Source organism: Balaenoptera ricei, chromosome 3 (genome assembly GCF_028023285.1).
Source record: "Balaenoptera ricei isolate mBalRic1 chromosome 3, mBalRic1.hap2, whole genome shotgun sequence".
NCBI classification, from domain to species: domain Eukaryota; kingdom Metazoa; phylum Chordata; class Mammalia; order Artiodactyla; family Balaenopteridae; genus Balaenoptera; species Balaenoptera ricei.
In genome coordinates, this window is record NC_082641.1 from 35,331,758 (window position 1) to 35,359,511 (window position 27,754).

Genomic DNA, 27,754 nt, shown 5'->3' on the forward strand with positions numbered 1-27,754 from the left:
AGTACTCAATGAAAAATAAAAATAATGGAGGTGTATAGGAGCCAACATGAAAAAACTCCCAATGGCCATAGTTGGCACAATTTGAGCATGAAAATAAATAACATGGTATTGGATTATAACTCAAAAGTATAAAATATACATGAGCCCATACTGCCATAAACAAATAAATGGTAGAGAAGAGACAAATCTTCTCTCTGGAAGAACTGCAAATAATACATGATACCCCTCTTTTAAGAGATCGTTGAGGGTGGGCTGAATCTACTGACTTGCTTCTAAAGAATAAAGTATGGAAAAGGAAAAATAGTAACTTTATAGTGAACAAACCTGGTAAACAGTACCTTAATCAAGTGATAAAGGTTAATGTCAACAGTGATATCATGTGGATAACCTAAACTCCCTAACTTGATGTGAAAAGGACACTTTACAATATAGTATTCTTCTAATACTATTCTAATACTATTATATAGTATTCTTTCCAAAAACTCATAACCTCAGTCTAATGATGAGAAAAACATCAGGCAAACCCAGACTGGGGAACATTCTGCAGGACATCTGGTCAGTACTTCTCAAGACTATCAAAGTCATGAAAAACAATTGGAAAGACTGAGAAAGTGTCACAGACCAGGGAAGACTAGGGAGATGTGACAACAAAGTGCAATATGGTACTCTGAACTGGATCCTGGAAAAGAAAGAGGACATTAATGGAAAAACTGATAAAATCCAGATAGAGTCAGGAGTTTAATTAACACTAATGTACCTGAAAGACCTGTATACTGAAAACTATAAAACATTGATGAAACAAATTTTAACAGGCACAAATAAATGGAAAGAAACTCTGTGTTCATGAGTTAGAAGACTTAATATTTAAAATGTCCATACTACCCAAAGTAATCTACAGATTCAAAGCAACACCTATCAAAATACCAATGGCATTTTTTAACAGACATTTTTTAAAATCCTAAAATTTACGTGAAACCCCAAAAGACCCTGAATAGTCAAAGCAATCTTGAGAAAGAAGAACAAAGCTGGAGGCATTATAGTTCCTGATTTCAAAATATATTACAAAGCTACAATAATTAGAAAGGTATGACACTGGCATAAAAACAGACACATAGATCAATGGAACAGAATATAGGGCCCCAAAAGAAATCAACAAATATACAGTCAATTGATCTTCAACACAGTTACCAAAAATATACAACAGAGAAAAGACAGACTCTTCAATAAATGGTGTTGGGAAAACTGGGTATCTGCATGGAAGGAATAAAATTGGGATCTTATAAGGATAACAAAAGGCAACAAAAGCAAAAATAGACAAGGGGGACTACATCAAACTAGAAAGTTTCTGCACAGGAAAGGAAACAATTGACAAAATGAAAAGTAACCTAAGAAATTGGAGACAATATTTGCAAACCACACATCTGATGAGGAGTTAATACCCAAATATATAAGAAACTCCTTAACTCAACAGCAAAAAATCAAATAATCCAACTAAAAAATGCACAAAGGACTTGAATAGATATTTCTCCAAAAAAGACATAACAAATGCCCAACAGGTATATGAAAAGACGCTTATAATCACCAACCTTCAAGGAAATGCAAATCGAAACAACAACGAAGTATTACCTCATACCTATTTTCAAAAAAAAAAAGTGTTGACAAGGATATGGAGAAACTGGAACCCTTGAACACTGTTGGTGTGAATGTAAAATGGTGCAGCTGCTAGTGGAAAACAGTATGGAAGTTCCTCACGGTAAAATAAATAGAACAACCAGATGATTCAGCAATCCCACTTTTGGGTATATATCCAAAAGAATTAAAATCAGGATATCGAAAAGATACCTGCACTACAATGGTTATTGAATCATTATTCACAATAGCCGAGATATAGAAACAACCTAAATGTCGACTGACAAATGAATGGATAAAGAAAACATGGTATATACATACAATAGAATATTATTCAGCCCTTAAGAAGGAAATCCTACCATACGTGACAATGTGGATGAACCTAGAGGACATTATACCAAGTGAAATAAGCCATTCACAGAAGGACAAATACTGCGTGATTCCACTTATGGGAAGAGTGGGAAATGTAGAGTTGTTCAATGGGTATAAAGTTTCCATTATACCCGATGAATAAGCTCCAGAGATTGCTACGCAACACAGTGCTTATAGCTAACAATACTGTATTGTTAGGAGGGTAATCTCACATTAAGTGTTCTTACTACAATTAAAAAAAAAAAGCTGATTAAACTCCTCCCCCCTCAAATAGTAATGTACTAATGTGTATTTTTTAGTTTTGACACATGTACCACAGTAATAAAAGATTATAATAATGAGGGAAATCAAGTAAGGGGGATATGAAAACTCTTTGTACTATCTCTGCAACTTTTCTGTAAATCTAAAATTATTCCAAAATACAAAGTTTATTTTTTTAAAACTTCAGTATATGGCTTGTTCCTGTGGTTTTTGTTTCTTCATCAAAATGAAAACAATACAGATTAGTTCTCAGATTTCCCTCTGTGAGGGCCTCTCCTACTAACTCTTTTAGCCTATTGCTAAAATGTTTTGCAAAATCTAGACTCTAAAAACAATAAATTTATGACAATTAAATGAATCTGTGCTTTGTTTTTAGCTATGATCTGTTTTCTTGTAGTAAGTGAACTTTATGCCAATACAGAGTACACTAGCTTAACAAAGTCACAATTTAGTATCTGGATAAAGAATAAGAACGATAGTTCTGAGAACTGTATATGTGGGTTTTTCTTTGTTTTTGTTGTTTTAATTTTCTTTTTACTTTTTGACACACATTTCTCACACCTCCCACCCCCAACCTCTGGCAACCACCAGCCTGTTCTCTATATCTATAAGCTTGTGTTTTTCATTTTTTAGAGTCCACGTATAAGAGTGATCATATGGTATCTGTCTTTCTCTGTCTGACTTATTTCACTTAGCATAATGCCCTAGAGGTCCATCCATGTTGTCATAAATGGTAAGATTTCATTCTTTTTTTATGGCAGAGTAATATTCCATAGTGTGTGTGTATGTATACATACCACATCTTCTTTATTCATTCATCCATACATGGACATTTAGGTTGCTTCCATATCTTGGCTACTGTAAATAATCCCTCAATGAACATAGAGGTGCATATATCTTTTCTAGTTAGTGTTTTTGTTTTCCTCAGATAAATACCCAAAAGTAGAATTGCTGATTCATATGGTAGTCCTATTTTTAATTTTGGGGGGAAACTCCATACCATTTTCCACAGTTGCTGCACCAACTTACATTCCCATTAACAGTGCACGAGGATTCCCTTTTCTCCACATCCTTGCCAGCACTTACTTGTCTTCTTTTTTTTTTTTTTCCGCTCCACATGACTTGTGGGATCTTAGCTCCCCGACCAGGAATTGAACCCAGGCCCACAGCAGTGAAAGCACCGAGTCTTAACCACTGCACTGCCAGGGAATTCCCTTTCTTGTCTTTTTTATAATAGCCATTCTAACAGGCGTGAGGTGATAACTCATGTGGTTAATTTGCATTTCCCTAATGATTAATGATGTTGAGCATCTGTCCCTGTACCTGTTGGCCATCTGCATATTTCCTTTGGAAAAATGTCTATTAATATCTTCTGTCCATTTTTAAATCAGATTGTTTTTCTGCCATTGAATTATATGAGTTCTTTATATATTTTGGATATTAGCCCCTTATCAGACACATGATTTGCAAATAACTCCTCCCATTTGGCAGGTTGCCTTTTCATTTTGTTAATGATTTCCTTTGCTGTGTTTTATTTTTCCAAATAAATATACTTTGCCATCCAAGTCATTATTATTTTGAGAAGCCTGTTCCGATGTTAGATAGCTTAGGTTTCTGATAGAACACTTTTTTCAAAAAATTAAAACATGGTAATGAGGACCTTTTAAAACAATGTTCTGCAACCATATTATTGCAAGTTTGAAAAAGTTAGGACTGGACCTTTGTTCTATGATATCTAATTACCTTTTCTACTTTTTACTATTGCTATTTCATTTTTCTTGTTATGGCTTACTTTTTCCATGCTGAGCCTCTTTTAATAAACACAATTTTATGAAGATAATTCCTCATTACATAAACAGTACTTGCAGAAAGTAGATATTATTTAAGTTTCCCTTACACAAAAGACAAAATACAACAATGAAAAGTTAAACAAATTACCTGAAGTTATAAGAACAAATCAGAAAAGAACTGAAGCCTTTCCCTAACTTCTAGAAAAAGGTAATTGAATCCCCATAGAACATGCTTCCTATTTTAAAATGTCCATTATGTTGGACTTATTGCACTATTTTTCTTTCTTATTGTTCCTAATCTGCTGGATGGTATTAATTAATTTAGTTAAGAGACAGACAGCAAGCCCAGAGATGCCCTATGTAGTTTCAGTTTAGACAAAGTCTAAAAATACAGTTGGATCCTTTAGGACTAAAATTTAAAAACTTTCCAAATGTGCTTATCAACAAACCATGTATCTTTCACCAACCTGAAAGCCATGATTTAAGAAAATTAAATTTCCTAAAAACTACATGATTATGAGAACATCATACATCCACATTCAGGAGAACATCCACATTCAGGATGGAAAATGTTAGCTGAGTAATAAGTTTATTTTTCATAACGTTCTGGCAGTAAGAAAAACATTGCATTTTTTAAGGGAGCTAGTTTGTTTGTGGATTAGCTTTTCAGGGTCTGATTATTTGGATGATATGCTTATTTTTCTTCATTTTACTGTGCACTTCTTTGGCTCTTTATTATTTGATAATAAGTACGTGATCTCTACCAGAAGGTGGTGTTTCCAAAAACAGAAGACCCAAATCATAATAACAATTCACCAATCAGAAATTGCCTTATCCAAGACTGTTAAGGTTCAAAGCTATAACTATAATCCATAAATATGCAAAACAGATAATGAGAGGCTAAAACATGTCAAATCTCAGGAACTTGAGTTAAAGCTTATGAGCCTGCCTCAAAGGACTCTGGGACTCCCTGGGTGGCGCAGTGGTTAAGAATCCACCTGCCAACGCAGGGGACACCGGTTCAGTCTCTGGTCTGGGAAGATCCCATATGCCACGGAGCAACTAAGCCCAGGTGCCACAACTACTGAGTCTGTGCTCTAGAGCCCGTGAGCCACAACTACTGAGCCTGAACGCCACAACTACTGACGCCCATGCACCTAGAGCCCGTGCTCCACAACAAGAGAAGCCACCTCAATGAGAAGCTCGCACACCACAAGGAAGAGTAGCCCCCGGTCACCACAACTAGAGAAAACTCACGCACAGCAGCGAAGACCCAACACAGCCAAAAATAAATAATATTAAAAAAAAAAACACTAGAATTTAGCATTAAAAAAAAAAGGACTCTGTGTCAGGTCTTCATGCAAAACATATTTACTCTTTTTATGCATGATTGTAACAAGACTGGTAATCTGGTTTTCCATCCAAAATTATAATTAGAAATTGGTACTTATACAGCTAAATTTGGATAATCTGAAAAAATATATGGAATATCTTATTCTCTACTAATTCTCAATAAATAATTATCACAAGTATTCCAATGATCTAATTGAGTTACTAAACAATAAGATGGGCAATGTTAAATTTATTGCATACAATAAAGTTCAAAAACTATCTGCCTTTTACTTAAGAAAATTCCACTATACTGACTAAGAAGGGAAAAGAAAGGAGAAAGAAAGCTTAAATGTAAAATGCTAATGATTTTGCCTGACATTCTATTTAGACAGTGAAGGTCTGGAAAGAGGATAAGATGGGAGATGGGAAACTGATATTCACTCAGTCTCAATCCCATATGCCTCTAGTAATGTGAATTTACCAAGGTAACTCTAGGGTTTAAAGATACATGTTGTCATATCATATGACCTCCCCCAAATAAAAGCCAGCTGATCTATCTGGTTCTTAACAACAATAACCATGATCTAATTTAGCACTGATCCTGAGGGTCTTACCAATACACATCCCACCGCTAATATGATCAGATAATGGAAGTCCTTTAACATTGCCACATCATATGCATTACACTGGTAAGGAATGCAAGTAAGCCAGAAGGGTCAATGCACAGTAACTGCAAATAATAAAAGCATTTTTGGCTCTCAATTTTTTTCTGAGTCTAATTTTAATTATATTCCACAAGCTTTGACATAAAGTTTTATTTTCATTTATTTCTACGTAATTTATAATTTCAATTTTGATTTCTTTTTGATTTAATGCCCTACAGGTAAAGAATATGTAATAGATTTTATGGGTTTCCCAACCTTTAACAAAGAAGTAAACACACTCTTAAGTGTAATTTGAATAATGTGATCTTCCACCTTAGAGTTGTTTTTTTTTTAATTTTTAAAAATAAATTTATTTTATTTTACTTATTTATTTTTGGCTGCATTGGGTCTTTGTTGCTGCACATGGGCTTCCTCTAGTTGTGGCGAGTGGGGGCTACTCTTCATTTCGGTGCGTGGGCTTCTCAGTGCAGTGGCTTCTCTTGTGGAGCACGGGCTCTAGGCATGTGGGCTTCAGTAGTTGTGGCACACAGGCTCAGTAGTTGTGGCTCGCAGGCTCTAGAGCGCAGGCTCAGTAGTTGTGGAGCACGGGCTTAGCTGCTCTGCGGCATGTGGGATCTTCCCGGACCAGGGCTAGAACCCATGTCCCCTGCATTGGCAGGTGGATTCTTAATCACTGTGCCATCCGGTAAGTCCCTTAGAGTTGTTTTAGAACCCTCAGTACAACTTTCTGTATTTCAAAACCTTTGGCTCACCAAAGGCTCAATTATTTAATGTTAGAAGCTTGAACTGGGTATGAAAAATTTGAAATTTTACCACCTCTCAACAATTAATTTTTCTAAGCATTCAAATGCCCCACTATATCAGAGCATCTTCAGAAATATATAAATCTACAGCTTGAACATTAAAACAAAATTTTATAGTTGGGTTCCCTAAGGATTTACTGAGTCCAAGACTTTGATTTAATAGATTATACTTGCGCTGTCCAATAAAGTAGACCAGCCACATGTGGCTACATAAATTTGAATTAAGTAAAATTAAAAATTCAGTTATTCAGTCATACTAGCTATATTTCAAGTGCTCAAAAGCCACATGTTGCTAGTGCTACCATATTGTACAAAGTATATACAGAACATTTCCTTCATCACAGCAAGTTTTTTTGGACGACGCTGGATTAGACCAAAGGAGAGAAAGTAATTTGTTTAGGATCACAATTTGTTAGTAGCAAAGCTAAAGCTAGAATTCAGATCTTTTAAATTCTACTCTTATTTGCTTTCTACTAAACCACACACTGTCCCTAAGAACTAATGAATAAATAAAGGATTTGACCACAACAAGCAATAAGTCGAATTTAATATAAAATTACCCTATTTCTATGTAAAGTTTAGAAAAATGAATCATGTACTTGGCCATGAAGAAAACCTAATTAATTCTAAAAATACAAAGAATAACTCCCTCAAACCTTTGAAGGACAAAAAAAAAAAATTCTCCTAAAAAATTATTGAATCAAAAATGAAATCAAAAGCTGAAATTAAAAACTATCTAGAAATTAATGAAAATACAAACTTTACATCAAAATTTATGGTATACAATTAAAATTATACTATAAAAATGGAAAGCCTTAAGAGTTTTTATCATTAAAAGAGAAAGACTGAAAATTAAGTAAGCACTCAATTTGTAAATCTAGAAACTAGTATAAAATAAAACAGAAGTTAAATAATTAAAAGGATAAAATTAACAAAGATATATATTTCTTAAAGTAAACTTGATTAATTAAAAAATGATTAATAGGACAGATTTCTTCTAAGCCTAATTAAAAGAGAAGAGAGAAAATGAACATCTACAGAATTAGGAATAAAAAGTAGATATCTTTTTGAAGATACTAAAGAAATTATATAAAAATATTACATGTTATTTTGGACCAATAAATTTGAAAATCCAAAAGAAATGAATGATTTCTAGCAAAATACATACTAACAAAATTGCTACAAGAAATACCACAAATTTGAGGTGACCAATAAGCAAAAAATTTTCTTGCAGATTGTTAAAAACTGATGATCTGTATTAAAAGAGTAACAATGATTCAACATCTATCAATTTTTAAAATGACATTAACAAATTAAAGGTAAAGAACTGTGTGATTAAATCAACAGATTAAAAAACACATTGGATAAAATTCAACAGCCATTAAGTTTAAGAACTATAAGCAAAAGGAAACTTCTAGATCAAAAACAATACAAACAGCAAGAATAATATTAAAAGTTAAAATTCTAAATGAATTCTCATCAAAATCAAGAAAGTCCTCAGTCACTACCACTTACTCATATTGGTTTTGGATATTATGTTAAGTAAAGAAAATAAACTAAGTGGCATGCATATTAGAAAAGAAAAATTATTATTATTTTCAGATAAAAGAATTGTGTAGAATAAGAGAATTCTAAAAGAATTATGATAGCAAATAAAAGAATTTAATAAAATAGATATAAGTATACAATAACCAATAGTTTACCTTTATATTAGCAATGACCACTTAGAAATTGAACTGGAATATCCAGCTCAAAATATTGACAAACACTTGAAAATAATTAGGAATAAATGTAATGCAGGAGATAAAGGAAGACCTAAATAATGACTAAGTATACCATATTCCTTGGACAAGGAGACTTCACTATTGTAAACCTATCAGTTCTTCCTAAATCAGCATATTTAATGTTTAGTCCACAAGGTTTCACACAGTACCGTCTCTCACCATTTTATCATATTCACTCCAGAAATGAGATTCTTCGTAAAGAGGAGAACTATATTAGGTTTGCTCACCGCTCTACCCACAGTGCCTAATACAAAAGGAGGGGTGGGGACCTAATAAATTTTGTTAAATAAAACCTATCCCATTCATCCAATTTTAAAAATAAAAAGCTGAGGTCTAGAAGGTTAAGTGCCTTCATAGAGACCCAGAGTTGCTTCTAAGTGTACTTGGAGAAAAATGGAAGGTTTTTTAATATGGGATTTTATATTTCAAAAGCAAACTCTTCCTCATATAGCATCCCTGTAAGACTACGAGACGGGAGTGATGAGTTCCAGTATTGGCTTAGCTACTAACTAGTTTTGTGACCGGAGTCAAGCCACTTCATTTCTTTGAATTCACGTTCTCCATCAGTAAAAGGAGGGTGCTGTATGGGTAGATGACATTAAGGAACTGTATCCTAAATTCCTTACTGTTAATGGAATAACACAATTGTGGTTTATAAAAGGAATCTTTATCTTTCAGAGATAATGCTAAAATATTTATGGACAGGATGATATGATGTATGGGATTTGCCTTAAAATAATCTGGGGAGGGGGAAGTGACTAGGAATATACATGAAACAAGACTGGCCATGAATGGATAACTGCCTAAGCTGGATATATGCATTTTACTCTTCTATCTTTATACATATTTGACATTTTCCCTAATAAAACATTTTTTGACTCTAAAAGTGCTGATCAAAAACTGTCCCTAAACCAAAGGAGTAAAGTAAGAAATAAAGCTTTTACCAACTGGAAATGCTCAATTCAGTCACTTAATAACATTTACTCTTCAAGATTCATTACCCTTGGGCTTCCCCGGTGGCACAGTGGTTAAGAATCCACCTGCCAATGCAGGGGACACGGGCTCGAGCCCTGGTCTGGGACGATCCCACATGCCGCGGAGCAACTAAGCCCCTGCGCCACAACTATTGAGCCTGCGTTCTAGAAGCCAAGAGCCACAACTACTGAGCCTGCGCACCTAGAGCCCGTGCTCCGCAACAAGAGAAGCCACCACAATGAGAAGCCTGTGCACCACAACGAAGAGTAGCCCCCGCTCGACGCAACTAGAGAAAGCCTGTGCACAGCAACGAGGACCCAACGCAGCCAAAAATTAATTAATTAATTAATTAATTATTTTAAAAAAGAAAAAATTCCTTTAAAAAATGCATTAAAAAAATTCATTAGCCTTTAGCTGCAGGGTCACATTTTTTTCAGCCCTTTGGCTTCGTTCCCTGCTAAGTCATATCATAAGCACCATTATTTATGAAATTACTAATAATGGTTATCTAAGGAGACCTCATCTATCATTTTTAATGTTTCCTCCCCTTCTATTAAGTGGGCTTTTTAATGAGAGGGGGTCATACAAATACATACTGCTGCAGTCATACAAATACATTAGCCAAGAGATAATAATTGAAAATATCAAACTCACTCATTGTTCATTCTCTCCATAAATTGAAGGAGAAAGGAGAGAGAGAGAGAGAGAGGAGACTGATTTTAATAAAAAGGACCAAACTCGCATTTCATGCACAGAAGTCTGCCTTCCAATACCAGAGGAGGTGGAGAGTATGATCAAGTTCTTACAGAGCCGCTATGAAGCCAAGTAGCATCATGGCTTGGAACCAATCAGCTCACCTTTCTTTCAGTGTCTGGCTTAAATACATCTGAGTTCCAGGGAACAGTCAAAGTTCTTAGAACTAAGCAGCTGTTCACAAATGCATCATATGCAACCCCAAGGAGGAAAATATTTCCTTTCCTTCAGAGCAAAAAACAGACCCAGATAACAATCCAAAGACAAAATCTCTTTAAGATCACTGACAATTGAGATATTCCAAAAAGAAAAATCTATTTCATATTCTCACGTCCCTTTGGTAGGGACCTAGGCTGAGTGAGCTGACTTGCTAATGAATTTGCTATTGTTCCTTCCTGATCTTAATTTTAATCTTTTCTTTTAACCTCTATTTAGGATTCCCCTTTTCATTGATTACTATATTCCTATAGTTATGTCTCAATGTTTCCCATTTAAGAAATATTAAAAGCTAAAATTATAAAAATCCTAGTAGAGGACATGAACTCTTTCAAAGAACTCTTCAACTGGTAGATTATAAAAAACAAAATGGGTAGATAATGGATAAAGTACTTCATACATGAGATTAATGTTAATTACATGTGATTAGGCAGTGGAGACTTTAGAATTCGAGTGAAGGCTTAAAAAGGTAAGATGCGGAAGAAAGAAAATGTAAATGGTCAACCCAGCGCCTTCCAAAGCCTGAAGCTTGTACTAGTATTACACGTACAGCATCTGTCCTTCCAATTGCAATAGCCTCTACCCAACACAGTGAAACAATACTTTATCAAGTTTATAGAAATGTTGTAAAGATATTTATTTATTTTGCAGGTAGTTTTGCCTCCATCACAAAAGGCATTAGTTAAATACATCCCAAAAAAACCTTGCGGCAGAATGCAAAGTACATAAAAGCTGGATACTGTGATTAAATCCCCATTTCATAACTTGCTACATAGGTAAACTTGAATAGTTAACTCTCCTGGCTTGAATCTCTTCATCTATAATAACAGTGATTGTTATATTTAACTCACAGAGTTATAAGGATTAAGTGACAATAAATATCCAAATAGTACCTGGCTAACGGCATGTGCTTAATTAAGAGCTGTTAGTTCTCTTCTCGTAAAAATATTAGATTTATAATTTAGCTGTGGCTTTTAAACCTTAATCACAGCTTTTAATCATCAACAAGACCCTCTAAGTAAGAGGAATTTTCCTTATAAAATTAATATGTAAATATGTTAGTCAATAAATACTTTTAGTCTGAAAAATATTGGATGTGAATAATAAAACTAAGTAGTAGTTTTCAACATAATGTTTTCCAGACAGTCATAGATTAAAGTGTTTTTGGATAGCCAAATATAGTTTCCAAGTAAGAAACAATAATAAACAGCTTATATTCCTAATAACACTCTAAATTCATAAATTTCACTAATACTAGGTTGTCTTTTTTAAAAATGTATGCTCATTTGTTAAATTGCAGTACAAAAATAAATCATTCTTTGCTCTCAGAAATTCTGCAAGCATTAAATGTATCTCTAACTGGCACAGGAGGTAAAGATCTCTCCATTGGCTCAGTGCAGTTTTTATTCACTGGAAGAATGAGTAGAGCTTGGCTAGGTTCTTCCATGGTCCTCTATTCCGTCCAGGGCAACTGGGAACAGAATAAGCTGGGGGGATCGCCCTGATGTACAGGAACCATAGATAGAAGATACCCCAGCATATATGGAGGCTTAGCTGAATATGAGCTTACAAGGGATAAGTAATAACGGCAGCAAGGAAACAGCAGACCCACAAGCCAAAGCGGCAGTGTTAGATTGGGACTTTTTTGGTCCTGCTTTTGACTGATGTTCGAATGTGACCACTATGAAATACCAGCCTGTGAGACATGTTCAGAAACAGAATTTTCAGAGAAAATGGTCAAAAACAAGTTCTAAGATTTTGGGGTCCACTGACAAGATCAAGGAGCAGAGTATGGGCCATAGCAGAGGATTCTGTATAAAAGAAAAGTGGGCTGTGATCCTACCCTCTCCGCCCCAGCAACCAAAAAGAGGGGTTAAGTGTATGTCTACCCCTAAATCGACATCTCACAGAGCCTGGATGACAAGAGGAGAGCATTCTACCCTCCGGAGAAGAGCCAGGATGCAACTAGGGAATGGCGTGTCTGACTTCTACCTGAGAAAGCAGAAGTAATCATTCTGGGGAAATACCTACACTACTACTGCAGACGGGACAAGAAATGTGTGGATGCTTCCCAGATGTGTGCCATGTGGGAGAGGGCCAGCATGAAGACGCTTTAATCTTTTCTCAAGATGCTGTGGAAGGAAGAGAGGGTCCTATCAGTGAGAATCTATGTCCCTTAAACATCTGAAAGGACCAGAGAGCATGGAGGCAACTCGTAACATTACCAGTCACCAGCCATGTAAGAACTTTCCTGCCCTACTTCCTCACTTCCCATTCTCCTGAATTTTGACCCTGTGGTGCCAAACTGAGTTGGTGGAGGAGTGAGTGGAGAGAAAAAGCAAAAGAACACCAAGTAACCTTCCCCAAATGTAGGCAGTCTGTCCTGCCTATAGCTGGGAAACAGTAGTGAAAGGAGATGCCTTGCTTTTGAATGCATATTGAAGCAATGTTCACTAGTTTGGACTGGATCCTTTAATTCTAGACTCAAGACTGAGTTTGTGAATTAAAGTGACCCACTGACAGTTTATTATCTGCAATGAGCTCATGCAGAGGGAAAGCTTCCCTAACTGAATGAAGTTAAAGGCACCACAGGAGATAAAAAATGTTGTGTTCTGATTTCATCCCACATGTAGAACTTGTTCAATATATCGGAAACAAAACACACACACACACACACACACACACACACACAAAACACATAAACACTGTCACACATGCTTGCTTGTTACAGCTGGCCTCTTAAGACACATTCCCTAACAGAGAATAGTCACCATAAATGCTGCTTTTTAAAATGACCAAAGACAGGGACTTCCTGCTGGTCCAGTGGTTAAGAATCTGCCTTCCAATGCAGACGATGCAGGTTCAATCCCCGGTCAGGGAACTAAGATCCCACATGCCATGGGGCAACTAGGCCCGCGCGCCACAGCTAAAGAGAAGTCCACAAGGAAGAGCCCACACGCTGCAACGAAGACCCAGCGTAGCCAAAAAAAAAAGACCAAAGAGAGCAGTACTGGAAACAATATTTAATAAGAGATAATGCTAAAAAGCCAGAAGGAAGACCTTCCGAACAAAAGAGAAGAGGATTTAGTGCCCCTCTAGAAGAATAAGGCACTGCCTGCTCTTTAAATAGTCCCAGATGGCAGTTTTTAAAGAAATGCAAAATAACAGACTAGAATAGCAGAATAGAAAAAAAGCGTATACCAGTGTTGGTGATAGAGTGGAAACAGTGTGAGTGTAAATGGGATAATTTTTTTGACAGCAATTCAATATGTATCAAAAACCTTAAAAAATTGATATTCTCCTACTAGGGATTTTAACTAGAAAAATCATCCAAGAAATAGGAACCTAAGTTCAAAAATATTATTATTAGTATCAAACAATTAGAAAATCAGACAAAACAAAGGAAAAAGCATCTTTCAGACATTAGATAACAGGCAGTACAGGACTCTGATCTCTGAGAAAAGGGAAGCCAATGAGGTGGGCCTACAATTGCCCCAGGCTAATGTCTAGAGTTTACAGGCTTCGGTGCAGGGAAGGGAATCCAGGAGACATCCAGCTGTCTCATTTGTGCTCAGAGAGCTCAACTAGGATTTAACTTGAGATCTCAAAATAGCAGAGAGGTGGCTGCTATACAGAGAGAGAGCTCAGAAGATCTGCAACAGGTTAACTCAAGTTGTTGGCAGAGTACTGATGTGTGTATATTACAAGAAAAAATTATCCAAGGCCTGGTGAAGAACCACTAAGAAGTATTAGGCAAAAAATGTCCAGAACTCACGCAGGTCTGGGAATAATTCACGTTCCTCCTAACCAGAGGGAAATGCCAAGGGGTATCAGGTAGAATCCTCAGAAAGAAATTGCATTAGTAGTGGGGCTAATTAGACTGAAACTAAAGGCTGCTCTCAAATGACCTCAAAAAGCTTAAAAGCAAATATTGAAAGAATCAATCTAACTGACATCTATAAGACTTGCAGCACAAGAAACATCAAAGGATGTCCTTCAAGCGAAACGAAAATAACATCAGATGGCAATCTGAACTGATGTAAAGGATAAGTGAAGGAAAGGGCAAATATACTGGGAAAATAGATAAAATATACAATTTATATATATAAATTATATTTTTAAAATATGCAATATTTTTCTCATTTTTCAATCTCTTTAAAAGAGAGTTGACTGTTTAGAGCAAAAATTAAGTATCGCAGGTTTGTAATACATGCAGAATAATACATGACTAAATATTAATAGCAAATAGGATAAGAGCACAGAATATAAGTTTACAGTTGTATGGTTCTTTTATTATATGTAAAGTGATATAACATAACTTGAAGTAGACTGTGGTAAATAAAAGATGTGTATTGTAAAACCTGGAAGAACCACTAAAATATATTATATAAGAAAATAAGTCAGGACTTCCCTGGTGGTCCAGTGGTTAAGAATCTGTCTTCCAATGCAGGGGACATGGGTTTGATCCCTGGTCGGGGAACTAAGATCCCACATGCTGTGGGGCAATTAAGCCCACTCGCTCTAGAGAGTTATAATTTTAAAAAGAGGTCAAATTGTTAAAAGAACATAACTATCTTAAGTACTACTACTACAACTAGTTGTACTACTGCAACTAGTAATGGAGCTCTAAAATATATGAAGCAAAAAGTGATACAACTGAAAGGAGAAATATACAAGTGCACAATTATGGCTGAAGATTTCAATGCTCCTCTCTCAATAACTGATAGAAAGACACAGAAGACTTGAACAACACCATGTACCTACTTGACCTAATAGAACACTCTAGCCAACAAGAGCAGAATACACATTCTTTTCAAGTGCAGATGGAACAGTCACAAAGATAGACTATATTCTAGGCTGTAAATACATCTCAAACTTAAAAGGATGGAAACCATATAAAGTATGTCTTCTGACTTCAAGAGAATTATACTAGAAATTAGCACAAAGTTTTGTGGAAAATCACCAAATATTTGGAAATTAAATAACATACTTTTAAATAATCAGTAGGTCAAGGAAAAAAATCACAAGGGAGATAAGAAAATATTCTGAAGAAAATGACAATGAAACAAACAAAATAAAAATTTGTAGAATGTCACTAATACAGTGCTTAGAGAGAAATTTATAGCATGGCCCTTAATACATGCCTAATAAATATTTGTTGAATGAGTTAACTTAATCCCCAGATCAAGCATATGAGTTAAATATTCTCATTTTACAAATGAGTATACTAAGGTGAAATAATTTGCCACACCATCAGAAAGTAACAGAACCACTACTTAAGCACAGGTATATCTAATTCCAAGTTCTGTACACTTTCCACTACATTACATTGATAGAGAAAGAACACTACTGAGTAACTGTAAAAGCATCATACCATCACATACATATTGTCCACCTATCCTGTTTCCTTACCCATGGTTTGTAGTTACTGGGGTGTTGGGACCAAATGGACAAGACACCAATATGTTAAAACCATATCTGTATCTGTATGTTTATATCTTTTCCTATACCATAATCTTTATATTTCTATATCTGTATCTACAGATTTAATATTTGGACTACAACTGACAGATCTAAATCACTAGATTAAATCTCGAACACAACCCCCAGCCCCAGCTGTACAAGTAGGAAGACTAGAGAGAGAGTTAGCTTATTTAAAACAGACATCATAGATAGAAGACCAAATTAACTTTACGTACTCATACGTGTAAGCATACATGAATATGACATTGATTTGGATTTAATCTTCTAAATGCACAAAGAAATGAAAAATATTAGGGAAGAACAAACACCTAAACATTCTATTTTTCTTTGCCCCAAGAATCTCTCATTTCAATTCTCCCCACGTAAAAGGAGGAGGCCCTTGGCTGTTATGTTGCTCATATACAGCAACATTGTCCAGCAGGCGGCTGTTGCATGTTTTTAAAAAACAGCTCCCATAGCTGATCATACACATCAACTTCCCTTCACAAGTCAATCATTTATGGCAGCTGTTTCCCAAAAATAAGCATTAGGAAAGCCAGAGCAACTCTGAATGGAGAGTCAATGGATTGCACATCTTACCACATTTCCGTAGCTTGCCCGGGGTTTTACCATCATCACAATAATCACGGAACTCGAAGGAGCCAACTACTGTTTTGTCACATTTTCTCTCTTTGGATGCTCGGGGCAGACTTTTCAAAAATCTGTGAAAATGGGACCCATGCTGCATACTAAGAAGCTATTAAAAGATAAGACAAATAGCATCCACACCATTTGTCTGCCTTAAAAGCTTAATGTTTATTATAATCTGACAGGGTAATAATTCATGGGGATGCCATGATGCAGAGAAACTCAAGGCTTTACAACCATTGAAAGATTATTAAACTCAGTAAAAAGATAAAAGTAAATGAAAAATGATACAATAAAACTGAACTTTTCAGCCCCTTGACTGCCAGACCCTGCAATAAAAATACACCTAAATTTTATAAATCAACATAAATCTTTGGGGAAATAGACATGGATCACTCACTGAAACTATATAAGGAGGCTAGGCTGTATCTTATCCACAACGAATAAGAACAAGAAATGTGTCTTCAGATTTGGTACTTGAATATGAACTTTGGATACACAGGCTGTACTAGTTACTGTAAAATACAGTCTTGCTTATGTCAGTGTATTTTAAGGCAAATACTCCCTCTTTACAGTTAAGCAATAGTGCATTGAAGAAGATAAAAATAATAGCCACTATTTATGGAGTGTTTTGAGTCTTCACTTTTCATTTTCTTCTCATTTAATCCTAACAAAAACAGGTACTAAAGATTGTGTAATTTGTAAGCGGTAGAGCTGAAATTCAAATCAGATCTCTTCCAAACTAGAGCTCATAGTCTTGACTCCTAAGCTATCCTGCATCCAAAAGAATCAAAATATATACTGTGCGTCACATATAAAGAATCCAAGAAGTGATTATCAGTTACTAAAAGAACAAAAATGCTCATTCAGAAATGACACTACCAACTTCCATGACCAAAAGAGTGGAACCAGACACAAGAACACTTTTTATGTTTAATTCTTCTCCATGTCCCTTCAGAACTCCAGAGTTCCCTATCGCTGCCCCACTAGATCCAGTCCTTTGGAAACTCATGAGCTCCAAATTGTATTAAGAAATTTATAAAGTAATTAACAGTGATGTTTTAATCATTCACAGGACTCTCCATAGGATATGTAAAATTGTGATACATGTTGGAAAATCTTTCCTACAAATGACAACTACATAATGCATACTCTCACTATGACAGCTTCCAGCCTCATTGTGTGCTAAACCATAATAAAAACAAATCATATACTAACTTGTTAAAGAAGCCCAAGTTCCCCGAAGGCAAAAATGTGTTGGACACGTTTCTGCTCCACACCTAGAACCACTGTGAAATTTGATTTCAAAACTCACTAATAGCTCAGAGAAACAGACTCTATTTAAAACTCTGTTGTTTCTGTTCATGGTAACCAATCCTATTCCCTTCTCTGCCAGGCATCTCCAACTTCTCCTTCTTAACTTATCAAATAATAACAACCTGTTTATCTAGCATATACTGTGGGTCAAGCTCTGTGATACATACTCTGTATGCATTATATCATTTATTCCTTTATATAGTCCTATAAAGGAGATACTATTATATCATTCCCATTTTACAGATGAGGAAAAATAGGCAACTGCCTCAAGTTACACTGCTAGAAAGTGACAAAAATTGGATTTCAACCCAGGTCTGTCTCACTACAGGGTCTTTGCTCTTAACTGCTAACCTGTGAAAGCCAGACGGGACCCCTGAAATTATCTGTTCTCAAATCTTCATTTTATAGATGAGGATGCTTTAACCCAAAGGGCTTAACTGACATGTTCAAGGTTACACTTTGATTATTGGTAGAGTCAGGGCTAAAACCCAGGGCTTGCTTTTCTATGCTCCTTCTACTACCTCCTATAGCCTTTTTCTAAAGTTTGAAAAAAGAAATACATTCTTTCTACACAAACATTCCTATAAAGTATCAATCTGACTTACTATACAATGCTCAGGAGACCCTCTCTGATTTCTTTGAAGCCTCCAAAAGCTGCCAACTCTTACAGCTATGGCTGATTTAGGATGATGAACATTTTTAAACTAAAATAACAATATAATCCATAATCTGCTAAGAGGTCTGACTATTAATGCGTCAATGATATTTTCCCCTTACATTTTAAATATGATTGATGATCTTTTTTTTTTTTAATTAATTTATTTATTTTTGGCTGCACTGGGTCTCTGTTGCTGTGCACGGGCTTTCTCTAGTTGCTGCGAGCGGGGGCGACTCTTCATTGCGTGCGTGGGCTTCTCATTGCAGTGGCTTCTCTTGTTGCGGAGCATGGGCTCTAGGCAGGGGGGGCTTCAGTAGTTGTGGCATATGGGCTCAGTAATTGTGGCTCACAGGCTCTAGAGCGTGGGCTCAGTAATTGTGACACACGGGCTTAGTTGCTCCGTGGCATGTGGGATCTTCCCAGACCAGGGCTCGAACCCGTGTCCCCTGCAATGGCAGGCAGATTCTTAACCACTGCGCCACCAGAGAAGTCCCTGATGATCATTCTTTAATACACTCAAACTTGGTTACATATTGTAATCACCTAGGATTGATTTTAAAATGCCCAATTCCCAGGCTGTATCTCAGATTAATTAAATTGGGATCTCTAAGGGGGGGGCACCGAGGTATCACCATTTTTTATAATTCCCAGGTGCTTCCAATATGCAACCACGTTTGAGAACCAGGGTTATAATAACAATTGAAATTTTAAAATAATGTTTTGGGAGATCATAGATCAAAAAAGCTAAACTAACACAATCTCTAACATTGTTATCAACTATATTAATCTGCCTTCCTCAAAAAATGAGTAGAGAAAAATCTAAGAAATTTCAAAAAACAAGAAACTCTCATCACAGAACATCAGCCTCAGTTACTTAAATTCCTTGTGGCTGATGCTTCAGAGAAACACGCAGAAATCCTTAAACACACTCATTAAAAGAGTAACCTGAGCTACCAGCCAAAATAAGCTGATAATCACAGACACACATTCATTATTGTTTCCATACACACGAGGAAGCACCAATCAGGAATGTAAAGAACCACACTCATAAATCAACTGATTACAGTCCTTTTTCCAAGCTAATTCCAAGAGGTTTCTTCCTTGATCTAAGTCATTAGTAAATGAAAACTGTTTGCATTTCACAAGCATGTTTAAACATCACAGGTTTTGTATTCCATAATAGAAGAAAATGTGATTGACTACTCATGGGGTCACATGACTAATCAAGAGAGGATTTTTATCACTGTGAATAAGAAAATAATAGAATTAACATAAAATTAATGAACTTAATTGTTCTTTCTAGTTATAAAAACTTAGTTATAATAAATATTTGTATTTCTTACTTTTATCAGAGCATAATTAACCCATTCTTTTTTACCTTCCTCAGTTTTCTATTCCTCCATGGAAAATTATGCTTTGACCCCGATCTTACCTATTTTTAGTCCCAACTACACAGTAAACTGGCAAAGCTTAATATTTTCAGTATTTCCTTTATTAGAATTTGATTGAAATAAGAAATACACATCAAAATATTTATTTTTGTAACAATTATATTTGCACTCAAAGCAATTTGACAAGATTTTTCTTAATACTTCAAGAATAACTATCATGACCCAGGCATAATTCAGAAAAAAACATGTCTACTTACTGGTATCATCCAGTTAGCCAGGTCACCATATTTGGAAACCTGCATGGCTCCTAGCATTGTGAGATTGACATGTCCCCTGAGAAAGATAAAGAAGAAATATAAAGCAAACTTCACAAGCTTTATGTCCCTTTTGCTTGAAATTGCCAGCAATGAAAATAAATAATTCTAACCTCCCCCCCACCAAAGTACATTTACTCTCCTCCATTCAACACCTGATTTCCAAATAGATTGGCTCAAGCTAATGTAGAAAAATAACCATTAAGAGTTCTTTTTAAAAAATGATAGCCTATACTGTCTTCAAAAACAGGTGTACACAGTGAGTTTGTTTCCTTCAGTGAGGGAGAATATGGCTCGATTTGAAAGCAAACACTAGCTAGAAAATGAAAACACAGTTTGTAGAAAATGTTAGGATCCTCAGAAAGAGCCTTACAAATGCTTACTTCAGTTTAGTTGGCACAGATATATATTCCATTTTGAGGGTTCCTTTGATAATAGCGGGCTGGCAGTTCCAACTGCCAACATTCAATGTGAATAATTTCACATCTTGGTGCAGCCAAACAAGCCCATGATCATTTTCTGGCTGGGAGAGGTGGCTATGTTTCAGAGTCTTGCTAACAGACTCAGGGGATGACTCAGCTCATTACACGTCGTGTGAAACATGAGGGGCTCCGATAGTACATACCCTCTAATCATCGCAAATGATTCATCGCTGGAGAAATAAGAGGCTCCTGGAAGAACAGTAACTGTTTCCTTGCCTACACAGACACACACACACAAACACACACACACGGGAGAAAAAGAGGAAAGAAAAGGCTATTAGATTTCTAAGAGTGGAAATCATGGTGGAGACAGAGGTCTATACCTTCTCTGTTTCCTACAGAACTAAGGGTCCCTTAAGCAAAATGCAGCAGCAACAGGGGTATGGGAGACACAGTGGGAACTGTTCACCTATGAAGAAGAGCATTTTGTCACTAACATTGTTCAGATTTGCCCTTGCATGGTGATAATAAAAAGCAGCCCAACTTTTAATTTTATTATTGTTTTGAAATTCTCTACAGACAATGCACCCCTCTACTACCTATTATTACATAACCATCCCCACCTCCCACCAGACTCAGTCCCTTCACAAGCCTCTGTTAAATGCTAATAGGAGTGACGAGGAAAGGAGTTCCTGGGATGCATCTGTCAAAACCCATGCTACTGTAAGTCACTGGGGCAAAGATACTGTGGAATAGACATGAAGAAATACAACTTGAAGGGAGTGACACAGGAGATGCTCCTCAGATATTTCTTAAAATTCAGTAAATAACCTAGAAAGAGAGGTCCCACCTAACTCCTTAACATCACTGAGACTGAATCTGTTCTTCAACCTCTCTCTCTCTCTGCTTCATTTTTCTTCCCTTGCCCCTATGTTTCTATTAAAACCAAAGAAGGTCCTCTTGGAAGGACCTCTCACAAAACTTACATCTCATAATAAAAGTCCAGAACTGGAAAAGTTCTTCAAGGTCATCCAGTCCCCACACAACCTATAATACCACCTGACTCAAACTTGAGCTGCTTTTTTCTTGTGACCTGTCTGTGCAGGAGCTTTAGGTGCCTAGGAGAAGCTTCTGGTCTCAGTAGAAAAGTGCTCACATGCCACTTAGCCAAAGGTAAGTCAACTGTCTGATAACACCTCATGCCATGGCCCCAGTGTGATAGGGCAGACAAAGAGAAGGGGAAGAAAAGTGATTCCAAGATTAGAACAGAGAGAAGCTCTTGGACACAACAGGACCAGACTGATCTGATCATGCCCAGCTGTGCAACAACAGCTATAACCTCAACTTCTCAAGTCTTCCCTGAGAGCTAACTTCTCCACCAATACCCCGCTCCATTTGAGCTCAACTGTAAAGCAAGGGTAAGACTATTTATATCATGCTGAATTATTTATTGGCCAAAAAAGTTTGATTCTAAACAAAGGAAACATTTTCACATCTTTTAATGGACCACAAAGCTGAAAAGCTTTGGAAAATACTTTCTGGTGCAGTTAGTAGGGGCTGGCTTTTAGACAGCCCATACTATTTGGAGAATTAAATGAAATAGTGCATGTGAAGTCTGTAACTCTAGTACCTGGCATAGAGAAAGGACTCTGTAAACATTAACTTTTATTATTGTCATTGTTATTATTCCTCACTGCAAACCTACTTGTGGAAAAGGCAGTGCCATCACCCCTTTAGGGATAAATGCTACAGGGGCAAGCAATTCACTTTTATGGTGGGGTTATACACCAGCCCGTGAACTCCAGGTTTCAGGACAAGGGTAATACAACTAAACCTTATTCCTAACACAACTTTCACGTCCAGCAAATACAGTTCCTCGCCAATCCTGTGAGGTGGAGAGGCAAGGAAGAACTTGCAGGCTGAAAATGCAGAGAAACAGAAAAATCTCATTTATTTGTTCTCTATGTGATAAATCACAATGACTTCCAAAAGGCCATCTCAACCAGCTGGTAGTACACAGAAGGCATTATTTACCACTTTATAGGAAACTTTGAGATCAATGCAGAGAGCTTCAGCTCTCCCCATGTGATTTATGAAGGATGGCTTAATTAAAGAGCCCAGAAAATAATTCTTATGAAACAAAGTTATTGTCAGGCCCCTGATAACACATTCTGGCATCTTATAAATACATTCTTTGGAAGCAAAGTTAATTTTCATCATTTTTAATATCCAAAATCTAAACAAAAAAAGGTATCCTAAAGTTGAATCCATGCTTTTCAAATGCAAAGTCCAAATTTAGTCAAGAAGCGATTATAATCAATAATACAATCAATATCTTAAAGAAAAGGGTCTTTCTTATTTGTTTTTTCCTAATTGATTTCTGTCTCCTCCAAATTTGCTCTGCGTATGTCTATATCCTCTAATGATATTCAGGCAATAGAGTTAGTTATTCAGTTTCATAGTTTTGAGTCCTTTGGCTCATGATGTAACATGTCATTCACTCAGTATCAAGTAAATGTCTACTCTGTGCCTTGAACAATGTTACACACAAAATGCAGATGCCCTAAACGAATGGTTCTCAAACATTAACACCCATCAGAATCACATGGAGGGCTTATAAAAATGCAGACTGCTGAGTTCAACTCCCAAGAGTCTGAGAATTTCCATCGCTAACAAGTCCCCAGTGATGGGGATACTAATGCTGTGGCTCTGGGGACCACACTTTGAGAACCACTGCCCCAAGAAAAAGGAACATAATGCCCAGGAAGAGAGATGAATATACACAAATAATTACAAGGCAAAATGTGGTATGCTTATGAGACACTAGATGTGTTGTGGGTTCAAAGGAGGAGCACTTCTGAGCCACAGAAGGATCTGGAGAGGACAAATGAACTGGGATTTCAAGGATAGGTATAATGCACTTCAATAGGACACTACCAATAAAGAGATGGGGATAAAAAAGGAGGGGACACAACAAAACAAAAAATGAAAGGCACAGGAAGAGCAAAGTCATGGAGGAAGGAAAGCACGAGTCACAGAAAAGATCCAGCAGTTCAGTATGGGTGGACTCAGAAGGCCTTGTAGGGCGTAGAGAAAGATAAATTTGAAAAGGTCAGTCACAACCATTAGATAGATCTTGAATGCCATACTATTTGAACTTTAATGTTCAGGCCTGTGATTCTTCAGATGTGGCACACAGACCTCTAGAGCAGGCACTATTGATGCTGGGAGCTGGATAACTGTTCTGGTTATTGCAGGATATTTAACAGCATCCCTGGCCTCTACCCACTAAATGCCAGTAACACTGGCAATCAAAAATGTCTCCAGACATTGTCAAATGTCCCCAGGGGAGAGAAATCACCCCTCTTTCCCACTGAAAACCACTGCTCTAGAGGTACATGGCAGGAACCAGGGATATTCAAAAGCCATGAGATTAACACGGTGGTTCTTTCTAAGTAGTTTTAATCAAAAGGAAGTCATTTAAAACATTATTTTGATATTAAAATAAGAAAATAATATTAAGAAATAGGAAAGAATGCAAAACACACATTAATATGAAAGTGAACATGAGATTTATTAGAAATTTCACAATTCCATTGGGATACTGCAAATCTTCCTGGGACCTTGGAAATGTTCTAAGCACTGCCTTATGCACCTCTGTAAAACTCAGGTTATCAGTGGACATAGCTCAACATGCAGAGAAAAAGGCCAGGGGCCAGGAGCAGGAGACCATGTGTTAGTCCAGTCCCTAGCAACATGATCTTGAGAACATCACTTCACTTTTCTGGGCTTGAGTTTCCCAATCTGTACAACAAGTTTTCACTTGAGGTTCAAATGATTTAATATATTTGAAAAAAGTATGCTGTAAGCTATGTAGTGCTATACAAGTGGTCATTCATTGTTATATAACCATATGAAATTATCATTTAGAAAAAGGGATCCTTAGAAATAGCTGTATTATTATTTTAAAATTTTAATACACTGATTATGCCCAGAAACATAACTCTTTATATGCCTTCCAAGGGATTTCTATAGAAATCGTTTCAAATTAACACAAACAATGGGCTGATCTTCCTGGTAATTTCCAAACTTGGGGAATTGAGGAACCACCAATTTATATTCTGGGTTCTCAAGTTCAAAGTATTTCCTCCCTAACTTAGTTCCAAAGTCAAAAGCATCATAAATTCCAAAGAGGACTTTGATGAAAGAGATAGGATATTATTAAACTATTCTGCAGCCTGACTTCCCAAAAGCAATAAATTCTTGTTTTACAAAGTAGTTGAAGATAATACGTGGTATCTCAGAAGTTGACATCTAAAACTGGTGGCTCCATCAGGATCGAGCTAAGCTCAATGGAATCAGAAACGCCTACTGTCCAATATGTCATTGAAAAGATTAACTACTTTTCCAAAGAAAGTGGGTTTTATGAGCTCAAGCCTGATATTTGGAAAATGGAGTTATTCATTTTGCAAATAACTCACTAACATTAATTAATTAAACCAAGCAGCAAATATTTTCACAGATCAACGAGCTACTGCTAAAGGGTACAGTACAATTAAATTACAGCCTTGGTTAAATGTCATTGCTTTACCACAGTGGGCCTTTCAGAGTTGAGTCGTGTTAACTAATTCAACTATTCAACCAGAAGCTGTTTTACTTTCAAAAATCCTAAGCATCAAACATCAGTTCTACTTGGCAGCTGGCCTTTATGTTCAGCTCTTACTTCTTCTCTTCTGAAATTTACACACAGTTTTTGAACATGAAGTAACAATAATACTTTTGCGGGGGTAGAGTGAATAGGAGTAGAAGAATAGTAAAGAAAAGCATGCTAGAATATAAAAATTAGCTTCTTATGGACAGCCCCATTCTAAGGATAATCTTTAGCCCTAACACGGTGGCAGTGCTGCCTCACGCCTGGGCAAAAGGTCTGACCTGTTCTTCCTCCTCTAGGCTGCTGCTACATGTGACCCTACGTCCCAGTCAAATAAAAGGCTAATAGTAAAAGGCAAAGCATATGAATGCAGGAATAAAGGAGAAGACATAGAGTCCCCAGTACAAAGAAGCTCTGTATTTATTACTTACATCACTGGGTTGCACTGAGTGGCAGAGTACATCCTTAAGCACCCTTGAACCTTTGAAGGATGCTCTCCGAACTCTGATGTCGATCAGAGGACAGTAAGTATCAACCACAGCAAAAACCTCAGTGCACCAGATCTTGGTTTTGGCCCCTATGGATCCACTCCCCACCTTCTCATCATGAGAAAGCAGACCTATTTCAACCTGGGATTGGCCAATGGGAGGCACAAGCAGGAGACCCAGCAGGGAAGACCTCCATTCTCACCCTCACCCAGGTTTCTGCAAGATGGTCGTGTTCCTCTACAAAGACCCTGCTTCCTGTTAGGTGGCCCTCTCCCACAGCTGCCCCTTAAGGCCTAGGAGTGATAAGAACTCCCTGTGGTGCTTCAGCATCCTTTCTGGTTTCCCTTAATCTTGTCTGCACCCTTGTAAACTGTCCCTTCCTTTAATTCTCCTCGTTACCCCACCTGAGAGTGCTCTCAGGACGCTGACTGATTGACCCACCAAAGCTCCTACCATTATATGTAGCCCCTCCTGCAATTTCTCCTTTATCTTACTCTGTCCTAAATAGGGGAGACCTCTGACAGGCAACCCAGACCAAGAGGGCACTAGGAAGCTTCCCTCTCACTTCCTCCATGAAAAACACAGTGGCATACTCTCCAGGAAAAGACAAAGAATCAAGCCCAACTCTTTGCTATTACTTGGCAGAGAACTAAATTAATAGCAAAGGAAAAGGCTGGAAAAAACATGTAACGAGTGAGTTTACCTGCATTGATTAGATCTGCATCAACTTCATTTTCTAATGGGTAAGGACCCTGTCAAATAAAGCACATGTTCAATTAGGAAAAGAAGTTTCTCACTGAATCACACACTAAAACTGAAATATAAGTAACTTTGCTTAAAACCCTAGGAAATCATCAAAAGACTTGAGGTGAACCTTTTCAAAATAATCCCAGTGTTTTCGTGGCTCTGTTTTCCACATTGATTTGTCTTTTCTATGCTAAAAACTGTGCTTGGGTAAGTGAAAAATATTTTCTAAAAACTACCAAAGCCTGAAAGAAATGTTAAGCTGTTGGAAATACAGGTCAATAAAAAAGTAATTATTTAGTACCTACTATGCAGCCGATGTTATTCAGAAATCTTCCTGGTAGTATATCAATGAATACAAACTAAATGGCTGCCTTATTTGGCTAGAGGGGTCTGGAGAGGCACAGTTTCAGCTTTTTGGTATGCAGCACCTAAAGGCTCGGATTTGGAGTTCTAACCTTATCTCTCAGTCCGTCTAAGTTTTGATACCTTTATTTTCCTTTTGCCTGGTAATTCTCACTAAGTTTTTGGTTTTTAATTTTTTATGTATTCTTATAAACCATCTCTAATTACTTGGAGTGAGTAGTTTCATAACATAACATATATTAAACGAAAAGGGAGGAAATGGAAAAAGGGAAAAGAAAAGGTCTAAATTAGAGCCAAGAATGAGGAAATATTGGCTGTGAAATTTTAACATACTTTCAAAAAAAGGGACCAAAAATTTATTCTTTGAATAAATTGAAATAGCAACTAATGTTTTAGACCTCTGTAAATTTTTCTTTAAACAGTGACCATGGGTAATTCATATTGACTTATTTCCCTTGTCTTCAAAATGAGGGAATTGGTCACTCTAGATAATCTCTAAGGTACCTTAAAAATTTCAGTCTTTGACTGCAATATGAATCTGCTTTTATCCAGACTCACATCATTTTTGTGTTTCTGAAAGTGATCACAATTATTGCCTCAATCAGTATCAACTACACTCTCATGACCATTATTTATATTTTAAATACTGGATATACACTTTCCATATGTACAATTTGTACTGCATTAACAGTTAAGAGCTACTGAAAAACAA

General features: G+C 36.6%; 1 protein-coding gene across 5 annotated transcripts in view; it reads right to left on the reverse strand.

Annotated features, from left to right (window-relative positions):
• OXCT1 (3-oxoacid CoA-transferase 1) overlaps nucleotides 1-27,754 on the reverse strand; it is a 157,674-nt gene that overhangs the window by 62,709 nt on the left and 67,211 nt on the right. For all 5 annotated transcript variants that reach the window (XM_059916307.1, XM_059916306.1, XM_059916308.1 and 2 more), the window contains exons 11-13: nucleotides 26,636-26,684; nucleotides 20,997-21,069; nucleotides 20,315-20,390 (exon numbers count right to left, since the gene is read on the reverse strand). In XM_059916307.1, coding sequence (XP_059772290.1) covers nucleotides 20,315-20,390; nucleotides 20,997-21,069; nucleotides 26,636-26,684 — 198 coding nt within the window. The remainder of the gene's footprint in view (nucleotides 1-20,314; nucleotides 20,391-20,996; nucleotides 21,070-26,635; nucleotides 26,685-27,754) is intronic.